This window comes from Panthera tigris, chromosome C2 (assembly GCF_018350195.1).
Source record: "Panthera tigris isolate Pti1 chromosome C2, P.tigris_Pti1_mat1.1, whole genome shotgun sequence".
NCBI lineage: Eukaryota > Metazoa > Chordata > Mammalia > Carnivora > Felidae > Panthera > Panthera tigris.
In genome coordinates this window covers 127114722-127132919 of record NC_056668.1, presented here as the reverse complement: position 1 = coordinate 127132919, position 18198 = coordinate 127114722, and the positions used below count along the sequence as shown (strand labels likewise).

The following is an 18198-nucleotide window of genomic DNA, read 5'->3' as shown; positions in this document are numbered from 1 at the left end:
TTGTCTCTAGATGTAGACAGAGTTGTGAGAAGTGCCTGGCAGAGTGGGGAAATTAGAGTCCAGCTTTTGTGCTGGAGAGTTGAGAAGCGGGTTGTGAAGGGGTGGGAGCTCAAGAAAGCAAATCCATACAGTTATGGATGAACTCTTGTGGTCCCCTCCGAGCTGAGCACACATGGATCTCATCCTAAACATTATACCACAGTCTTGGAGAACTAAACTACGGTGTAGACCAATGCCTAGACTGGCTACTGGGGGTGCATGTTCTGAGAAGATCTATAGAGTATTGCAAAGGCTACAATCCAAAACTATACAGTGTAGGAAGAATGAGGAGTATCTCTACCTGAAAGGAAAAGATAATCAACAGATGCTAACCTCGGGATGATAAAGATTTTGGAATTATCAGACTTTCAAATAGCCATGGAAACCATGCTCTAACAAATAAGGGCAAATAGTCTTGAAATAAATGGAAAGATACCAAGAATCAGCAAAACATCAGAAGATACAAAGAAGAAACATAAAATTTTAGAGGAAAAAAATATAACAGTTTGAAAAACTATCTGGATATGCTAAATAATAAAAATAGAGATGACAGAAGAGTCAGTGAACTTGAAGAAAGATAATATAAGAAACAGAGCAGAATGAATTGAACTTCAGAGACCTGTAGGATAATACTTTAAGGTCTAACATTCATGTTACTGAGATCCCAGGAGGAGAGGAGAAACAGTGTGGTAAAAAAAAAAAAAAAAAAAAAAAAAACAATTAAAGAAATGATGAGAAAGTAATCAATGAAACCAAAAGCTGATTCCTAGGAAAGATCAGCAAAATTGATAAGCCTGTAACCAGATTGACCAAAAAGAAAAAGAGGTAAGACACAAATCAGAAATTAAGACACCAATATCAGAAATGAAACAGATGAGAACACTACAGATCTTGTATGTATTAAAAGAATAATAAGGGAATACTACCAACAACCCAATGCACATAATTCTACAACTTAGATGAAATGGATCAATTCCTTGAAAGCTACAAACTACTAAAACTCACCCAAATAGAAAACCTCAATATCTCTACATCTATTTTGAAAACTAATTGTAGTTCAAAATCTTCCAGGAACAAACAAAGGCCAGGTCCAGTTGGTTTCACCAATAAATTCTAACAAATGTTTAAAAAGAAATAAGATCAATTTTTAAATAAGATCTTTCAGAAAACAGAATAGTAAATATTTCATTGCCCATTATATGAGGCCAGCATTAATCTGATACCAAAACCAGGCAAAAACAGTATAAGAAAAGAATATTACAGATGAATCTTTCTTATGAACACAAAAATTCTCAAAAAATATTAGAATTAATATTAGGATTAGAATTAAATCCAGCAATATAGTAAAAGAATACCATGGCACTGCAAAGCTCGTTCAATATCTGAAAACCAGTTAATGCAATTTGCCATATTTGCAGGCCAAAGAAGAAAAACCACATGATCATTTCAATGGGTGCAGAAAGTACATTTGACAAATTTAACATCTATTCATGATGAAACTTCTCAATAAACTAGGAATAGAAGGGAACTTCCTTAATCTGAAAAAGAGTGTCTAACAAAAATCTACAGCTAACAGCATATTTAATGGTCAAAAATGAAATGCTTTCCCCCTATGACTGGAACAAGGCATGGATGTCCACTCTCACTGCTCCTAACAAACATTGCACTGGAAGTTCTACCCAGTGAAATAAAACAAGAAAAAGAATAAGAAATAAGAAAAGAAGAAAAGAAAAAAAGAAAAATAAATAAAAGTCCTATAGATTAGAAATAAATAAAACTCTCCTTGTTCACAGATGACATATCTATGTGTGTAGAAAATACCAAGTAATCTACAAAGAAAGCTCCTAGAACTAGTAAGTTTAGCATGGTCACAGGATACAAGGTCAGATACAAAATCTATTCTATTTATAGTCACAATAAATGATTGGAAATTGAATTTAAAAATCAATATTTCCCATAGCTCCAAAAATTGAAATACTTCAATATAAATCTAAAAAAAAAGTGCAAGAGCTGTATGTTGAAAACCATAAACTATGATCAAACAAATTAAAGAAGACTTGAATAAGTGGGAAGACATACCATGCTCATGAATTGAAAGACTCAATATTGTTGTCAATTCTCCCTAAATTGATCTATAGATTTAATGCAACTTCATTCAGACTCCTTACAGGAATTTTATAGATGTTAGATATAGGCAAGATAATTCTAAAATTTAGATGGAAAGATACAGCAACTACAGTGGCAAACCAATTTTGAAAAAAAAAAAAAAGTTGGAAGAACCAGCTATTTGATTTTAAGATGTGCTATAAAGCTACAGTCATTACACAGTGTTATACTGGCAAAGGGACAGATATATAGATCAATGGAGCATAATAAATAGTTAAGAAATAGACCCACACAAATATGGCAAAGTGATTTTTTACAAAAGTGCAAAGACATTTCAATTAGAAAATGGGTAAAAGAAGAGATTACAGATGGCATATAAGCGCGTCAAATGATGTTCAATATGATTAGCCATTAGGAAAATGCAAATTAAAACCACAATGAGATATCATACCTATTAGAAGAGAAGTCATAAAAAATAGTGATAATACTCTACGTTGACAAGGTTGTGGATAAATCAGACCTCTCAGACATCGCTGGTGGGACTGTGAAGTGATACAGCAACTCTGAAAACAGTCTGTCAGGTTGTTATAAAACAAAACATACACTGAACATCTGACCCAACCACTGCACTCTTGAACATTTATCCCAGAGATATAAACACTTACATTTGTTCATACAAAAACATATACACAAATGTTTATAGAAGCTCTATTCATAATCACCCCAAACTGGAAACAGCTTAAATGTCCTTCAATGAGTGAATGGATAAACACCCTATGGTACATCCATATCAAGGAATACTTCTCAACAATACAAAGAAACTCTTAGGAGAGACAGGAGGATGTAACCACTGACATTCTGCACAAGAGGATTTTGGGGTGACAGAACTGCCCTGTATTCTGACTGTAGTAGTCAGAATATGAGCATGCGTTCTGTATGCGTTAAAACCCATGCAAGTATATGCCAGACAATTCAATTTTAGTAATTTAAAATAAAACAAAAATAAATATAAGTACCAGTTGAGCAAACAAGCCTGAGAAGAATTAAAACAAGAACTGGATGATCCAGAATGATACAAAATGGAAATTCAAAGTCCAGAGCAGGATTATAGTAAACACCTGCTTCCTTCTCGAGTCTTCACACGTCAGTGAATCTGGTCCTATGTCATCGTTTTAAGTGAGCTGGATAGTACTCTATTCTGCACATCGTTTATAATCCATATAAGCAATCCCTTTTGGTTGGATAGTTAACTTCTCCCAAATATTTTGCTATTAGAATCAGTGATGCATGAACATTCTTATACACATCTCTACACACTTTTCAAATCAGTCCCTTTGAATACATTTTTAAATATGGATCTTTTGCTGTATTTTGGCAAACTTCCCATGAATGATTTTATCAGTTGATCACACCAACAGCACAAGGGAGTGTCCATTTTGCTCATTCTTACTGTGTTTGATTGCAAAATTCATCACAAAACTTCGTACTTCCAACGAGAGGTCTTTTGTTCTGTCCCTTGAATTTGGGCTATCTATAGGACTTGGTTTGTCTAGTTAGCATGGGATGTTAACAGAAGGGGTCCTGGGGAAGCTCTGAGCGTAGGTCTCAAGGAATTTTGCAGCCTCCACTCTCATTCTTGGGATTCTAGCCACAACTGCTGTGTGAATGAGCCCAGGCTAGCCTGCTGGGGGTGGAGAGACCACGTGGAACAGAGCAGAGGCATCTCAGGTGAGGCCACCCTACCCTACCTGGTCTCCAGCCAACTTACCAGCTGACCACAAATACATGAGCAAGCCGAGCCAAGACCTGTGATGAACTGGGCGTATCTCAGGCGGGAACGCACAGCCAACCTGTGAGCTGGTAAATGCTTATTATTTTAAGCCCCTGAGTTTTGGGGTGGTTTGCAATGTAAAAATAGATCACTGATATACTCACTGACGTGTGATTTTATCAATCTCTGAGATTTTTATTAATGAACAATGGCATCTCATTTTTGTGCATTTAATTTTTAATGTATTTTCATATAGTTATTTGCCATTTGAAATTCTTATTTTGTGAATTGCCTATTTTCCTAGTTGTATTATTTTTTCCTTATTAGTTTTGTAAGAGCTCTTTTTACTAACCCTTTCCCTGCTAAATGTATTGCGATGATTTTCACAGAATGACAATACTGACTATCTTGTATAGCTCAGAAACTTGCTCTGCATGCCAAAGAGGGTAATTCTCAAACAACTTAATAAGATACAATGTGACCTTCCCAGGTATTACTTTGAAGGGGTTAACCTTCACTTTGAGGGTAGTTTCTAGTACATTCACTGTCAAAGAAAATCAGTGTGTGACTTTATAATTAAGACTTTAAGCATTTCAGAGTTTAAAGCATAATTCAGTTCTGGTTATAGGATCGAGTGTCAATGCTAAGAGCAAACACTTCCTGTGTGTCTTCCCATGCTGCGTGAAGCACAGGTCTATTCTCCTTTGCCTTTTTACTTTTCCCATCTGAAACACTTTCGGGTGTTTTTCAAAGTGGGTGCCAAGCTGTACTTGGCTACAAGATGCTTTACAAGAAAAGGATTTGAGAAACATGCCTACTGTCTCCCTTTTTGTGGGTCGTAATGTGTAATGCTCTGAGAAGTCCTGCAGAGAAGAAGCTAGTTTGACCCAGTACTGTTTTGTGAAACACAATTTGGAAAACGCTGGACTGCAACAACCTCCAGAAGCTTAAAGAAGGTGCAGAACTGAACAACTTGGTTTAGTCAACAGCAAACCTCTTCCCCCAACTTCTCACATCTAACATACAGGCGCTTCCAACCACCCCCAATTCAGCCCTGGCTCTTTGTCCAAGAATGAGTGATGTGAGAAACTAGGTACTGGTAAAGCGGTGGTAAAGGTGGACATTGAGGTATTCTCACACCCGGATGTGGTCCTGTTCTGCAACCTCCACCTAGCACCATTTCCAATCCCTTCTCTCTTTCCTGAACTTCCTCTTCCCTCCCCCTTCTTGGACAGGGGCCCAATTTCCAATATCCTCCTGAGCCCCACTTCCTGACTCTCCCCCAAAGAGGCGCTGCTCATCAGCCCCCTGCTGAGGAAAACACAGCTCCTTAGCCTTCCTGATCTGTGGGAGTGTGATACCCACTCTTGTCACACACAGGTGTGTGAGGGCATTTTCGGAGGCCTCTCTGCCCCAGAAACTGGGCCTGGGTGTGCTGTCACAGGTGAGCAGCAGTCACTGGAGAGCCCTGTGCTCCCTAAAGGAGTGAAATGGTAAGATTTTGCAGTCTACTATATTCCCGTATCACATCAACTCTTAATCTAAGAAGAAAATTAATTTGACCAATTTCCAATGAATGAGAGTGGAACATCATTTGGAGCAAAATTTAAAATAAGATCTAAAACCTAACTATAGTCAGACACCATTGCACCAATTTTAACAGTCACGACCAAACCCACAGGAGGTCCTTCCCGGGACTTCAGGTCACCTGGCTGGCTCTCTCATGGCGTCCCTCCCTGGTTCTACCAGTTGTCACCGAAATACCACTCCTGAGGCTGCAGCCCTGGCTGTCTTAGTAGCAGCATATCAGCAGTTGCTTGAGAAGTGCCTCCCAGGCCCCTGCCCCAGGTGCCACCAGCTCCATGTCCTTTCCTCTTAAGCCCTCAGATCCGGAGATGCATCAGGAAGTCCCAGGACGTCGCTGCCCATGGCCCTACTGCCTTGGGTCTGCCTTTTACCTGGTCGGGAGAGTTCTCCCTCCAGTGGGTTCTCCCCAGGTCTCTGCAGGTCTGAATCAGGATTTGTCTAAAGCCCTAATTTGCTCAGAATATCTAATGCAGAGATGGCAAACAGATTTCGTGTTGTTCATTAACTCTGACTGGCTGCAAGTAGCTGCCTGGAGTGTTGATCAATTAGCAAAGACTGTCAGGCACGTGTGTGTGTTATGAATGTGAGTGTGTGTGAGCGTGCACACGTGGGGGGGTGGTGTCTGTGTGCCTAGGGCTGCAGGATTCAGGTTAGATACTTGCTATCCTTGACTTAAGGTGCTCACTAACGTTTTCTGTACCTGGAACCCGGGTTAATAACCGTACCCAGGTTAGTAGCCGGGTTCCTTGCCTTGGAATGTTCCTCTGCAGTAGCTGAGAGTCAGGAAGCCTCAGCTAAAGCATCTGTAATTTAAAAACGCCCTTAAAGGGGCGCCTGGGTGGCTCAGTCGGTTAAGCGTCCAACTTCAGCTCAGGTCATGGTCTCGCGGTCCGTGAGTTCAAGCCCCGCGTCGGGCTCTGTGCTGACAGCTCAGAGCCTGGAGCCTGTTTCAGATTCTGTGTCTCCCTCTCTCTCTGACCCTCCCCCATTCATGCTCTGTCTCTCTCTGTCTCAAAAATAAATAAACGTTAAAAAAATTAAAAAAAATAAAATAAAAACGCCCTTAAAGAGCCCCAGGGTAGGTGTTCAGCAGGGTTGTGCGTGGTTTCAGCCCAGGGACTGGTAGTCCGCTTCAGTGCAGGAAGCCTAGTGCTCTGACAGCCCAAGAGCAGCATGCTGGATGATGACAGGGACAGTCTAACTCTGCAGAACCCTCGCCAGGCTCCACTGGACGCAGCGTGAAAGGCCCACTCAGCAGCCCGAGTCACCAGGTGACAACCTGACAGCTGAGTGGGCTGAGACGGCTGGGACACCAGCCAGGGGGTGATGAAGGGTGTCTCTCGCAGCCCTGACCGACCCCGGCTTTCACCGGGCTCTTGAAAACACGGGGCCATTCATGATCCCTTCTGCAGCACGGAGCTCCACAGGAGCATCCCATATCTGGAAACATGGCCGTTTGACCCCAGTGCCTGCGTGACCAAAGAAGGAATGGAGTGTCTGCTTGGGGACAAGGGTGCATGACCGGCAAGAAAGGAAGCCTCAAAAGAAAACTGGCTCCTCAGGAACCACTTTTGGGGCCCCAAGTCACAGGGGCTCCAGCAACCACCCTCCTGTTTCCTCCCTCACACACCCATTACAGATTAATCTTCTGAAGCACCCTTCCGCATGGAGATCCGAGATTCCACTGATCTGTTTGTCAGCTGTTGCATAAAATTTATCATACCTGGTGCTCCCTCTCCTGGATGCTCTTTCCCAGATGCCCACATGGCTTGCTCCCTCACCTCCTCCCTTATTCAAATGTCACCTTCTCAACTACTCTGTTTTAAATTGTACCCATGTGGTAGGCTGCATAACGGCTCTTAAAGATATCCATGCCTTAATTCCAGGAACCTGTGAATGCTCCCTTATATAGGAAAGGGGACTTTGCAGATGTGATTAAGTTAAGGATCTTGAGATAGGAAGATCATCCTGGATTATCTGGCAGGCCCTAAGTAATCACAAGGATTCTCATAAAACAGAGTCAAGAGATTAAACTAATGTGGAGAAAAGGCCATGTGACAATGGGCCAGAGAATGGAGTGGTGCAGGTGTACAAGTCAAGAAGTGCCAGCAGCCTCTAGAAACTGGAGGAGTCAAGGACCAGATTGTCCCCTAGAGCAGGTGGGTGGAATGTGAGTGGCTCATGAGAGCCAGGGTGTGGTGTGCCAAGTGGGGCTCTGGTGTCTGGTGGGTCCCATACCACTCCTGTCTGTCTGGGACACTGTGGGGACAGTGCAGTGTGGAGGTCTGGCAGGTGTACCTGACTCGGGGACCACAGTACCCCATCTCAGTTTTCTTGTGCACAAATGGGGATAACACCATGGCCCTATCAGGGGGCGTAGCCAGAACTAAGCAAGATTGGCGGTGGCTAATCCACTTTCCTTTTAGTGAGGTATTGCTTATTTTTGTTTTGTGGTGAGCTGTGTGCTGCTAGTTCACTTCAGGGAAGCAGGGGGGCCTGGGTTTGTCTTTGCAGGGCTCAGGGCAGGGGGCAGGTTGTGGTGGGCCCACTGAGGGGGGCCTGCTGTGGAGCCATATTCCCCGGAGTTCTGCCGTAAGATACACTGGTCGGTGTCGTGCTGGTAACCCATCTTGACAGGCCCTTCCTCACCGCCTGCCAGTGCCTTTCTGTGGTGATGGTGGGTTAGTCTGTGATTCTGAGAGCGATTCCGTGAGAGACTCCGAGTCCTCCAGGGACTCCTACTTTGTCACTGCTCCCTGAACACGAGCAGATAATTTCTTTACAAGTTAGGACATCAGTGCTGAGAGCAATAGGGGTGAAATCTTAGGGCTGAGTCTATGAGAGCTCTCAGATAGATACCAGGCCCTGAGTCTTTAATGCAGAGCAGGAGGCCAAGGTGGGAGGTTATTGGTGGGGAGGGGGAGAGGAGGGGTTGAGTAGGGGGTGGGAGTCTCTATTTAACCTGGCCTCCCCTCCAGCCGGAGCTGTAAAGTCCTCCCGTCTCTATCACTGTAGCCTCACCACCCCACATACCCTGTGTTCTCAGATCTGGTCAACTGCAGAGTCAGCATGGTGATGCCCTTGCCTGTCCTCCCAGAGCCCCGGAACCCATCCCAGCAAAGTGAGGATTCTCAGGGAAGAGCTCTCTCAGGGAAGGGCCCTCTCACTTCCCCTTGCCGAGTTAAACTCATCCCTTGTGGGGAGGGCCCTGGAAGACTCAGACTCCGGTGTGACTCAGGAGGAGGGAAGGCTTGGACAGTGGGTAGGCAGTGCGGAGGCCGGTTTCCAGAGTCGTTGTGGAAGCAGGGCTGTGTGAGGGTTAACAGCTGAGGCCTTGGTGGTGGCTGTAGCGGGGTGGGCAGGTTCCCCCAGCTCTGACTCTCACCAGCCATGTGCTCTCGAACATATGACAACTTTTCCAAGCCTCAGTTTACTCATCTGTAAATTGAGGACAGTTAAGAGGACCTATCAGATAGGTAAGCTTCATTTACATGAGAATAATTATGTAAATGGACCGGCAGGGTGCCTCGCACTCGGTTAGCACTCATAAATGTTGGCTATAGTGAAGACAGCAAGGGTGAAGAGGACAGCTGTGAGTTCTGTGGCCCAAGGACTTTATCACTCTATCCCATGCAGCCTCTCACTGTTTCCCATGGGACACGGGGAGAGGGAGAAGAAAAAGGTGCTCCAATGTCCACAGGGCAGAGGGGATCCTGCTCCCCACAGTCTGTGCTCTGCACTTGCTGTCTCTGGCCTGGGCAGCGGATCCAGCCACACAGGAGCTGGAAGAAAGGTCACGGGTAGCAGTGAATCCTTACCTTGGTTGTCGTAGGAAGTGATGACCTGGGTCTGCTGAGGGTGTTGTTTCTCCGCCAGGTTTCCTGTAGACGCAAGACAGAGGGACCTGCAGTGGCCACAGGGACCGTGGAGGAGTTTGCCCCAGGCAAAGCAAGGAGCAAGGAGCTGTGTGCGTCCGCCAGAAAGGTGAGCTGGTGGGGGTCAAGCTCACCCCAGTCCTGGCTTAACCATGCGCACACCCACGAGCACATCCCCATGGTGTACACACGTGGGAATAGGCACAGTTCCACACATGAATGCAGAGGCAAATGACTATGAACCCGTGTGCACACACCCTCACACCTCTCAGCAGGTGCCAGCAGAGGCTGGGTTTCTTGTCCATAAGGTGGGGACAGCTCCAGTGGGCTGAGTAACCATAACTCCCAACTTTAGTGTCACCAGGCTCAGTTGCCAAAATACAAAAAGATGCCTCGCTGATCATCATGCCTTTCTATCCCCATTTTACAGCAGATGAGCCTGCTGCCTGGAGGCTTAACTTCTGGCCAAAAATCCTCCTGCCAGGGTAGGTCAGACTGGGATCTGAACCCCAAGTCTCCTGATTCCTAGCTCAACCTCCTCCTCTGAGAAAAGTGGGGGCAGCCTTCCTAGCTTAGGAGTTGGGGTGATTGCCGCATGGGTCAGTTTTAGAGACATTTGCAGGGCATCCGCTATGTGATAGCTCTCTCCATGCACGAAGGGTATTTATGTCCTGGAACACAGAGCTGTCCTCAGAGCCTAGTGGGGTCAGCTTGCTGTGGAGAAATGCCCAGTTCCTGCCACAGGCCATGAAGGGGGAACCCACAGGCTTACCTGCCCCTCCTATGGGATGCAACACCTTCTGCTACATCTTTCCCTTAACAGCTGCTGTGGTGGCCTGGTCTTGCTGAGGCTGCTTCAGAGGGATCAAGGGAGGGGCTGGAGGAGGGCCAGGGTTGTGGCAGCAGGGGGTTCCCCCACTGTTACCACCCTCACCTGCCACCTTCTCCCCTGGCCTCACACTGGTCTGCAGAAACGGTGTCGAGCCTGACATTGGAAGTAGCCACTGGGACCATTGCCTGGGCCTGGAAATAAGCATGCCTCTGGGGCACTGGCCTAAGCAGGTTCCATTCAGATGACTTCCCTGGACCTAATCAGATCTGCCACTCAGTGCTTCCCACACCTTGGCCTAGGTAGAAGCCAGTCAAGGTGGGTAGGCAGGTCACTGAGCTGGGCTGGACTTGTGATCCAGCTGGCAGGGTCTTGCCCTGGAGAACCTGCCTGCTCCAGCCTTCTCCTATGAGCAGGCCCAGCCAGGACCCTCACCCCATGGGCTGAGGTCGGTGGGTTGGCCAAGGGCTAGGAGCACTGTGTGTGCCAATCCAGGGTGGTGCTGGTCTGGAGCTCTAGGCCAGACTTAGGCGAGGACAGGGAGGCCACCTCCTTCAGGCACAGCTGGCTACTTCTCTGCTGGGCTGGCCGATGAAAGAAACAGGATCTGGGAGGGAATCCTCAAGGAGGACGATTGGCTGGCATAGCTGCTGTGGGTATTTATAGTCAGGGCTGCACAATTGGTTTCCCTGTGGCTGTGGGGTGTCAGTCCCTGTGCTGCTAGGCAGACTTCAGCCAGGACCAAGGAAAGCAGCCAATCACAGTAGGGGAAGCCCGTTGCTGGGCAAGCTAGTGGGGTTGGCTGGGCCCAAACACCTGCTGCTCGGAAAAGTTTGGAGCAGTCCAGGCTCCCCCCACCCTGCCAACGCCCCAGCCCAAGGAGTGCACAGGGCAGCAAGAGGGGGAACATGTGCCTTTTTGGATCAGCTCCATGTTTAGCCACATTTGTGCACACTCCACCAGCATAAGCCGTCAGCTGCCTCCTTTGCAGATGAAAGCCGTCCAGTTTCCAGGGCTGGGTGCCTTGGGCACCAGCAAGGCAAGTATGTACCCAGAATCTTGCCATTAGAAAACACAGAAAAAAAGCTGTAATTTTAACTTCTGCATGCATGCAAACGTGCAATTTGAAAAATAAATAAAAATAAAATTTTACTTTAAATTACATGTATCAGTGGAGTGGTGCAGCCATCATTTTTTCCAAGCTCAAGGCCTCTGTAGAACCTCTCTCCAGCCCTCCATTTACCTGAAACTCTCCGTTCTCGGGTAGTTTTGCAAGAACTACTTTAGTGATCTTCTTTATTTAATTATTTTTTAAAAAATATTTTTATGTTTTTTTAAAGTAATCTCTACACCCATCATAGGGTTCAAACCCACAACCCTGAGATCAAGAGCCACATGCTTCACCAACTGAGCCAGCCAGGTGCCCCATGATCCTATTTATTTTGTTGTATTTTTCCACTAAATTTCCCTCAAACCAGGGATGCTAAAGATGGTAAAAATAGGATAAATTTACTATATTTCAATCTTCTAATGTAAGAACGTGGCCAAGAAGCCATAAGATGAATTTCAGACAACTCAAGGTGAGAGAGCTGTAACAAACGAAGATGCCTTGTCTCTTTCCTCCCACTGCAACCCACTTGCCCACTTACCCACTTGTACACAGGCCAAGCAGTGCATATCTGTACCAGCTGCTGTGCATTTCTGCAGCTGACAGGTTTCTGGTGGTCTGATTCTTATAATTCTCATGAGCCTGAAGCATAGTTTTGCTAACTTTGGCATTTGCTTCAGTACAGCCAGAGTTGATGCATCTATCGCCCTATGGCCTCGTAACAAAGTTAAAGAAGCCATCCCACCATGTATGCCCATTAGCCAGGACCCTGAGGGGTGGTCCTCAGGGCAGGGGTATGTCTTAAGGACAACGTGTCCCCATGCACAGGGCAGGGGACACAGGAAAGCTCTTCACTTCCAGGGAGTTGAGACTCTATTGCAGTGAAAAGCATCATGATTATAACCATCAATGTGGTGCCATGAGGGCAGCGTTCCTATCTTCATCTCAACAACTGGATCCCTGCCTGGCACAAAGTAAGCCCTGTAGAGCTTTATTAAGGGAATGAGTGAATGAATTTACTTTCAGAATTTCATCCTTCCCTTTTGTTACTGTCAGGACGCAGAGCATAGCTGTTTGGTCTTAGGCAATTGGGGTCCTGATTCCCCATCTGCAGAGGGTCATGGGGGGGTGGTATCTTCACATTGGCATTTGATGGGCCCAGGTCTGACTGAGCCCCCTGATGGAGCTCTGGGAGTGGAGGTCTAATTCTTAGTAGAATTCTCATGTGCCTACAGTGAAGTTTCACTGATGTTTGTTCTGGAAGCTGGGCTAATGAATCTGTGAAAGGTACACAATAAGGCCTAGTATAGTCAGTCCATGCATGGCACTCCCAGAGATGTCCTGGGCCTGTTCCCTGCAGGGCAACAGATGCCTGGCACCAGAGAAAGGAGGCTTTGGAAACTGACTTCTCTGAGCTTATTGTATTCTGGGTCCCAGGCCATCCGGGAACCATAGAACCCATCTCCCTAGGCCTGGAGCAATAATGTCCCAAAGCAGGCCACTGTCCTCTCCATTTGGAAAAAATTTCAAAGATGGTTGCCCTGCATGACATAAGCAGCCCCACCCCCAATGGGAACACACTCAAACCTCACCGTGCCAGATGATGCTAAGTCCTTCCCTATATATAGCCAGTGAACAAGTGGGTGCTCAACCTTATGGAATTGCTCCCCTCCCTTCACAGCGTCCAGGAAACTGGGGGACCTGATCTCAGGGAAAACTTTCTAGAGTCACAGCAGCCCCAGAGCTTTGCTGAGTCATGAGCAGCTACTTCCTGAGTGGTTAGATGTCTAGAGCCAGTTTTCGAACATGTGAAATCTAATGCTTCCAGTCATTTTTCAATGTGTTGAATTACAGAGATTGAAAGGAAAACAAAATGAAAAGAGAGAATTTACCATGCACGTCATTTCCTTCGAATTTCTGCCATCTCCGGATTCCATTTCCGACACCCTGGAGTCCTGTGGGATAACAAGGTCTGGAGTGAGGTTCTCAGTGGCCGGGAGACCCAGGCCAGCGAGTGACAGGTCAGTTGCAAATGTATCTGGGGTGAAGTGGGGCTGGTGGAACTTGGCTCTCTCAGGATTCAAGGGGGACTGCCTGTGAATGAGATGCACTTTAAAATATTAAAACAGTGGTTTCCAAGGATGGTGGGGTTGGTTATCAGCATCATCCAGGGAGAATTTTCATGGTGCAGATGCCTATTCTTCACTCCACATCTCTACCTCTTAAAAATGGAAGTATTATTGTAGAAGATGTTTGCCATTGATTTTGCCTTTCTCTTCCTGTATGTGGTGAATCTCCCACTGTTAGGGTCATGATGTGAGGTGGGGGATGGGCAAAGATGGTCCATCCCTGTGGGAACTGCAAGTGATTGTTGCCTACTCTCCCAGCCTCCCTTGCAGCTAGAGCATGGATGTATGTGGCTTAGGCACAGCCAGTCAGATGCACCTGCGTCTGGTTCCATCTTGGGACCTGGTGATGCAAGAGGGAAGGGAATGGAAGTGCATGCGCACTCTCTCTCTGGTCCTGGCTGAAAGTGGTGGCTGCAAGGTCGAGTTCCTGGCGCAGAAATGGCGTATGTTCTGGCAATGGGAGCAGCTGCAATAAAATCAAGTTCCTGGTGAGGACGGAGTATCTAGGGCTCCTTGGTGGCAACAGAGGTTTCCTCACCAGACCAGCCCTGCTGTGCAGCTTATGGCACTCTTCCTGGAAGCTGTGCCTCTAGCCTGGTTCTCCAGCCCTTTCAACCACTCCTCAAGTCCCTCTGTCCCTTCCTGATGCTCTTCTATTCTGCAGAGCTCTCCGCAGGCAAGATCTGGGGCTTGTGGCTCAGAACCCTCGCTGACACACATGTAGAGTAGAATACACACATCACACTGACTTTGGGAATGAAACCTGAATTGGGGCAGGGGACTTTAGGCTACCTCCTCCATGGCTAGGGGGTATATGACAGGAAGTGAGGGCACCCAGGCATATTTTTGAGAAGCACTGCACAATGGAAAATGCTAGGGCCATAGAGGGAAAGAGCAGAGAGCATCTGTTGGCAGCCCAGATCCCTGGCACATGCTGCCTTTGCCTCCTTTCCCTCTGACTCTTTTCTGCCACAAGGACAGAGCAGAAAGCCACCCAGTCCTCTGCACCGTGACGGTAATGGAGCTCAGGCCCTCCTTTGCAGAGCCAAGGACCTGGGCTGGGGGCAGTGGGGGGACAGGAGGAGATGCCTGGAAGAGGTGTGGGGGCGTTTTGGATCTTGTGCACCAACAGGAGGCCTTGGAACAAGCTTGTCTAGTTCAGTGTTTCCCTGCCTTAGGCTGTGTGGGCCCGTAGGCTGGCTTAGCCAGGGGTCTCCTGGACATCACCATTGCCCAGCAGGCCTCAGAGGCTGTGCATTCTCACTCTTCTATACTCTGGTACAGAACTGTCTGATTGTAAATAAGTGACACTGGTCTCTGCACTGCCATAGTGTCTGGGAAAAAACCTCCGTCAGGAAAGTTGTGGAGGAAACTAGCAGAAAGGGCTTGGCAAGCAGGGACTTCTTGCCTTGCATCATGGTCGAGTGTGAAATGCATTGGTCTGGAGTCCTGTAGGGTTAGTGCTAGGGGTCAGACACCTCTGAACCAGTCCTGATCCCTGGCATTTCCGAGGCTTCCCTGTGTTGTTGAAAGGCCCTCTCTTTCTAGTGTTGGAGCCTTTAGGAGAGATGAGATCAGAGGGGGCGGGGGAGGGAGGGACTCACAGGCTGGCCTGGAGCCAGGCCTTGTGGGGGTCCTCTGGCCTTGCCACGCATAGGGGGAGGCCTTCAGACTGCAGTGTCCAGAGTAGAAGCAGCCTCTTTTCTATCAAGGGGCAGAGGGCCTCTGCCGATTTCCTCATTACAAATACGCGGGGTGGGGGGCATTTCCGCCTCTCCTGGGAGCAGCTCTGGGAATGGAAGAACCAACTAACCCAAACAACTGGCCTCAAATCCCGCGGGAGATCGGAGTACCTATCAACATTCTCAGCTCTCCAGAATCTATTTCTTTCCCTGCCTTCCTCCCCAAGAGGTCACAAGGAACCATGGGGCAGGTCCAGCCTATGTGACTGGTGGGGGCAAAGCCATTCAAGGCACCATTGCTTCAGTGTGGCAGGTGGCAGGTGGATGTGCAATGCACCAAGGGCTATTAAAACATCAGTCCCAAAGCACTGGCCCTCCGTCAACCTAGCACAAACCTCACACCAGCCCCCGTGAAGGCTCGGGATGGCCTCATCATACACCTAGGACTTCTGAGGGGCTTTAACATCCCCTATTCTCCATCTGTATTCTCTTCAGTGTGCCCTTTCCTCTGGGATTACAGAGGCCTGAGTGCTGCTTTCCACAATTGCTCTATAAAGAGTCACTTTATTTTTCCAGTCTACCCTTTCTCAGAAAGTCTACAGGAGGAGTAAAATGAATAGATCTGTGAGAGCGGAGAGAGCAGATTTTCAGCTTACTCTAGCAAGCCTTTTACACCACCCTTATGCCTTCTACTGTAGGGGGCTGAGAGAGGCTTCAAGAAAGGGGAAACTGAGGCCATGAGTTGTGCAAGGACACCAAGGGAGCTCCCCGTCTCAAAGTCTGATTCAGCACACAGATTCCCTTGGGTCCCCTGAGCTCTACAAAGTGCCATGTGAGGAGCAGGCCTCGGTCACCCAGGGGTCAGGACTGAGGTTCTGGCCCCCTTCCTCCCAGGCATCTTCCAACCCTGTCGTGCACCCTTCAGAGAGTGGCTGGGAGGAAGCTGGCTCCCGGGGGTGACGGAAGCACAGGGAGTCAACCCGGGGCAATCACGGGGCTGCGCGTTGCCACGGGACGGGACGGGACGCGACGCCACGCCAGTGCTTGCAGAGGAGCAAGAGGAGCAGGCAGCGGTGGGGAGAGAGGGTCGGTCTCCCTGGCCTCTTTCGGGGGCGCGTGGGGCGCCCCCCGGCGGGCGGGCCCCAGGCGAGGAGGCCGAGGTGCCAGGGTCTGGGGGCCCGGGCCGGGCGCTCGTTACCTCCTCTGCGCTGCGGCAGCGCGCCCGGGTCCGCCTGCCGGTCCGAGTGCGTGCCGTGCGCTGCGCGCCGTTTCTCCGAGTGCACGATCAACAGCATGTCGATGGACACGGCGTTGCTGTCCTTCTTCAGCTCCATGGTGCCGCCTCGCTCCCCGCCGTTGCGCCGCGGCCGCTCTCGAGGCTGCCTGCGCTGCAAATGGCCCCGTGTGCGCCGCTGGCCGGCGCGGGAGACCGCGAGGGCGCGGGAGAGGGCGCTCCCCCGCCGCCGAGCCTCTGGGCGCCGCGTTTCGCTGACTCTGCCAAACACGCCATTAGGGCCCGCCCGGGAGGGCGCTACCCTAATGAAGCCGCTCTAAGTCACCTTTGAAAGGAAATCCCGGGCCGAGCCCTGACCTGCACGCAGGCCGCGGGCGGCGTAGCCTCAGGCTCTAGCGCCTCCTACCCCGTGCGCTTGGAGCGCTCGTCCCGGGTTCCAGAGCCCTTCTCCCGCTGGCCGGGCGCTGCCTGGTCTCCGCAGCTGGTCCCGGGATTCCCAGGAGGGCCCGAGGTAGATCTTCTCCGGAGCCTTCGGCGAACGCAGAAATCTCACGGTGCTGTCAATAGTGAGAGTAAATTCGGGAAAAGGAAAAGCAGCACGGTGTGGCCCCACTCCTTCCCTTCCCCGGGTGGGTTTTGGAGGTTGATGGCTTCCTCTATAAGAGAGAGACGGGTAGGGTGTTGGGGTCCGGACCTCTGCGATTATGGCTGCACCAGAACTTGGAGCATGACTACTGGGCATCAACTTAACAGTTCTTTCTGGCTTGTGGTGAAAGTCTTAACATCTCTGTTCCTTCTAGAAGCCTGGCTCATGCTCCGTGGGGAAGGGGGGAGGGGCAGAGGAGGAGGCTGGTGCAGGGAGCAGCCTGCCTGCTGTGCTCAGGGAGCTGGACCTGAGAACCCATCTATTTTTAGTGGGGCCCGGCCTGCCCAGCCAGCAGCAGCAACAGGCCCTTTGGCTCTGGGTCTCAGGAGTGTTTACAGCGGCATCTGCCTGCTAGCCCTTGGCACGGTGGGCCCACCCAACCTGGGCCAGTCCCCTAACTTAAGTTTCCACCATTAATAAATGTCGTGCACCCGGAAGCCTTTGCTCTGGGCCCCTTCCTATTGGAGTGTGATGACCCTACCTTGCAGTGTGGTTCCTGAGAGCCCCTGCCTCCCCCTCGGAGGCAGACTCTACTGTGCAGGCCTAGGTTCCAGTCTCAGCTTGGCCACTCACTGCCGGCGTGACTGTGGACAAGCCATTTCCTTCCATTTCCCCGCCTCTATCGTGGCATGATACGAGTTCTCACAGGGCTGTTGTGAGAACGTGTACTTGAGGTGCCTGGCGCGCCGCAAGCGGTCCCCAAATGGTAGCTGTCATTCATACTTCATTTTAAGGGGGGAGGAAAAGGACAGGTGAAGTGACAAGTCATTGGGGGGGGACACACAGATCTACCCTCAGATTCTGAAGATCTTTGTCCGCGGACTGTGACTCACAGTTTGTCTGCCAGTAAAGGCCAGTGCCTTGCTGCATCACCACTACCCCTCGCCCACTGGGCATCTGAGGAAGGAGATGTCACTGGTTTCTGACAGTGTTGAATTGCAGTCCCAAGAGAGCTGAGCTGCGGGACTGGTGTAGGTGGGTGGCTCCCAAAGCATGTTTCCTCATGTAGTGAGTCCTGTCCCTTGCTGTCCTGCCTGCATGTGTGCATGTGCACACACGCACACACACACACACACACACACACACACACACACACACACACCTGGGAGGCTGGCTGAGGCTTGTTCTCTAGATGGCTAGGGAAGTGAGAACAATGGATTCTTCAGAGTTCCTGGAGTCTTAGAGATTGCCC

The 18198-nt window shown here is 48.9% G+C and overlaps 1 protein-coding gene across 1 annotated transcript in view; it reads right to left on the bottom strand.

The window, feature by feature from the left end:
- The window catches only part of KY (kyphoscoliosis peptidase), a 44089-nt gene extending 27629 nt beyond the window's left edge, over window positions 1-16460 (bottom strand). The window contains exons 1-3 of the mRNA XM_042956716.1: window positions 16325-16460; window positions 13208-13270; window positions 9322-9384 (exon numbers count right to left, since the gene is read on the bottom strand). Coding sequence (XP_042812650.1) covers window positions 9322-9384; window positions 13208-13270; window positions 16325-16460 — 262 coding nt within the window. The remainder of the gene's footprint in view (window positions 1-9321; window positions 9385-13207; window positions 13271-16324) is intronic.
- Between the last annotated feature and the right edge of the window lie 1738 nt (window positions 16461-18198).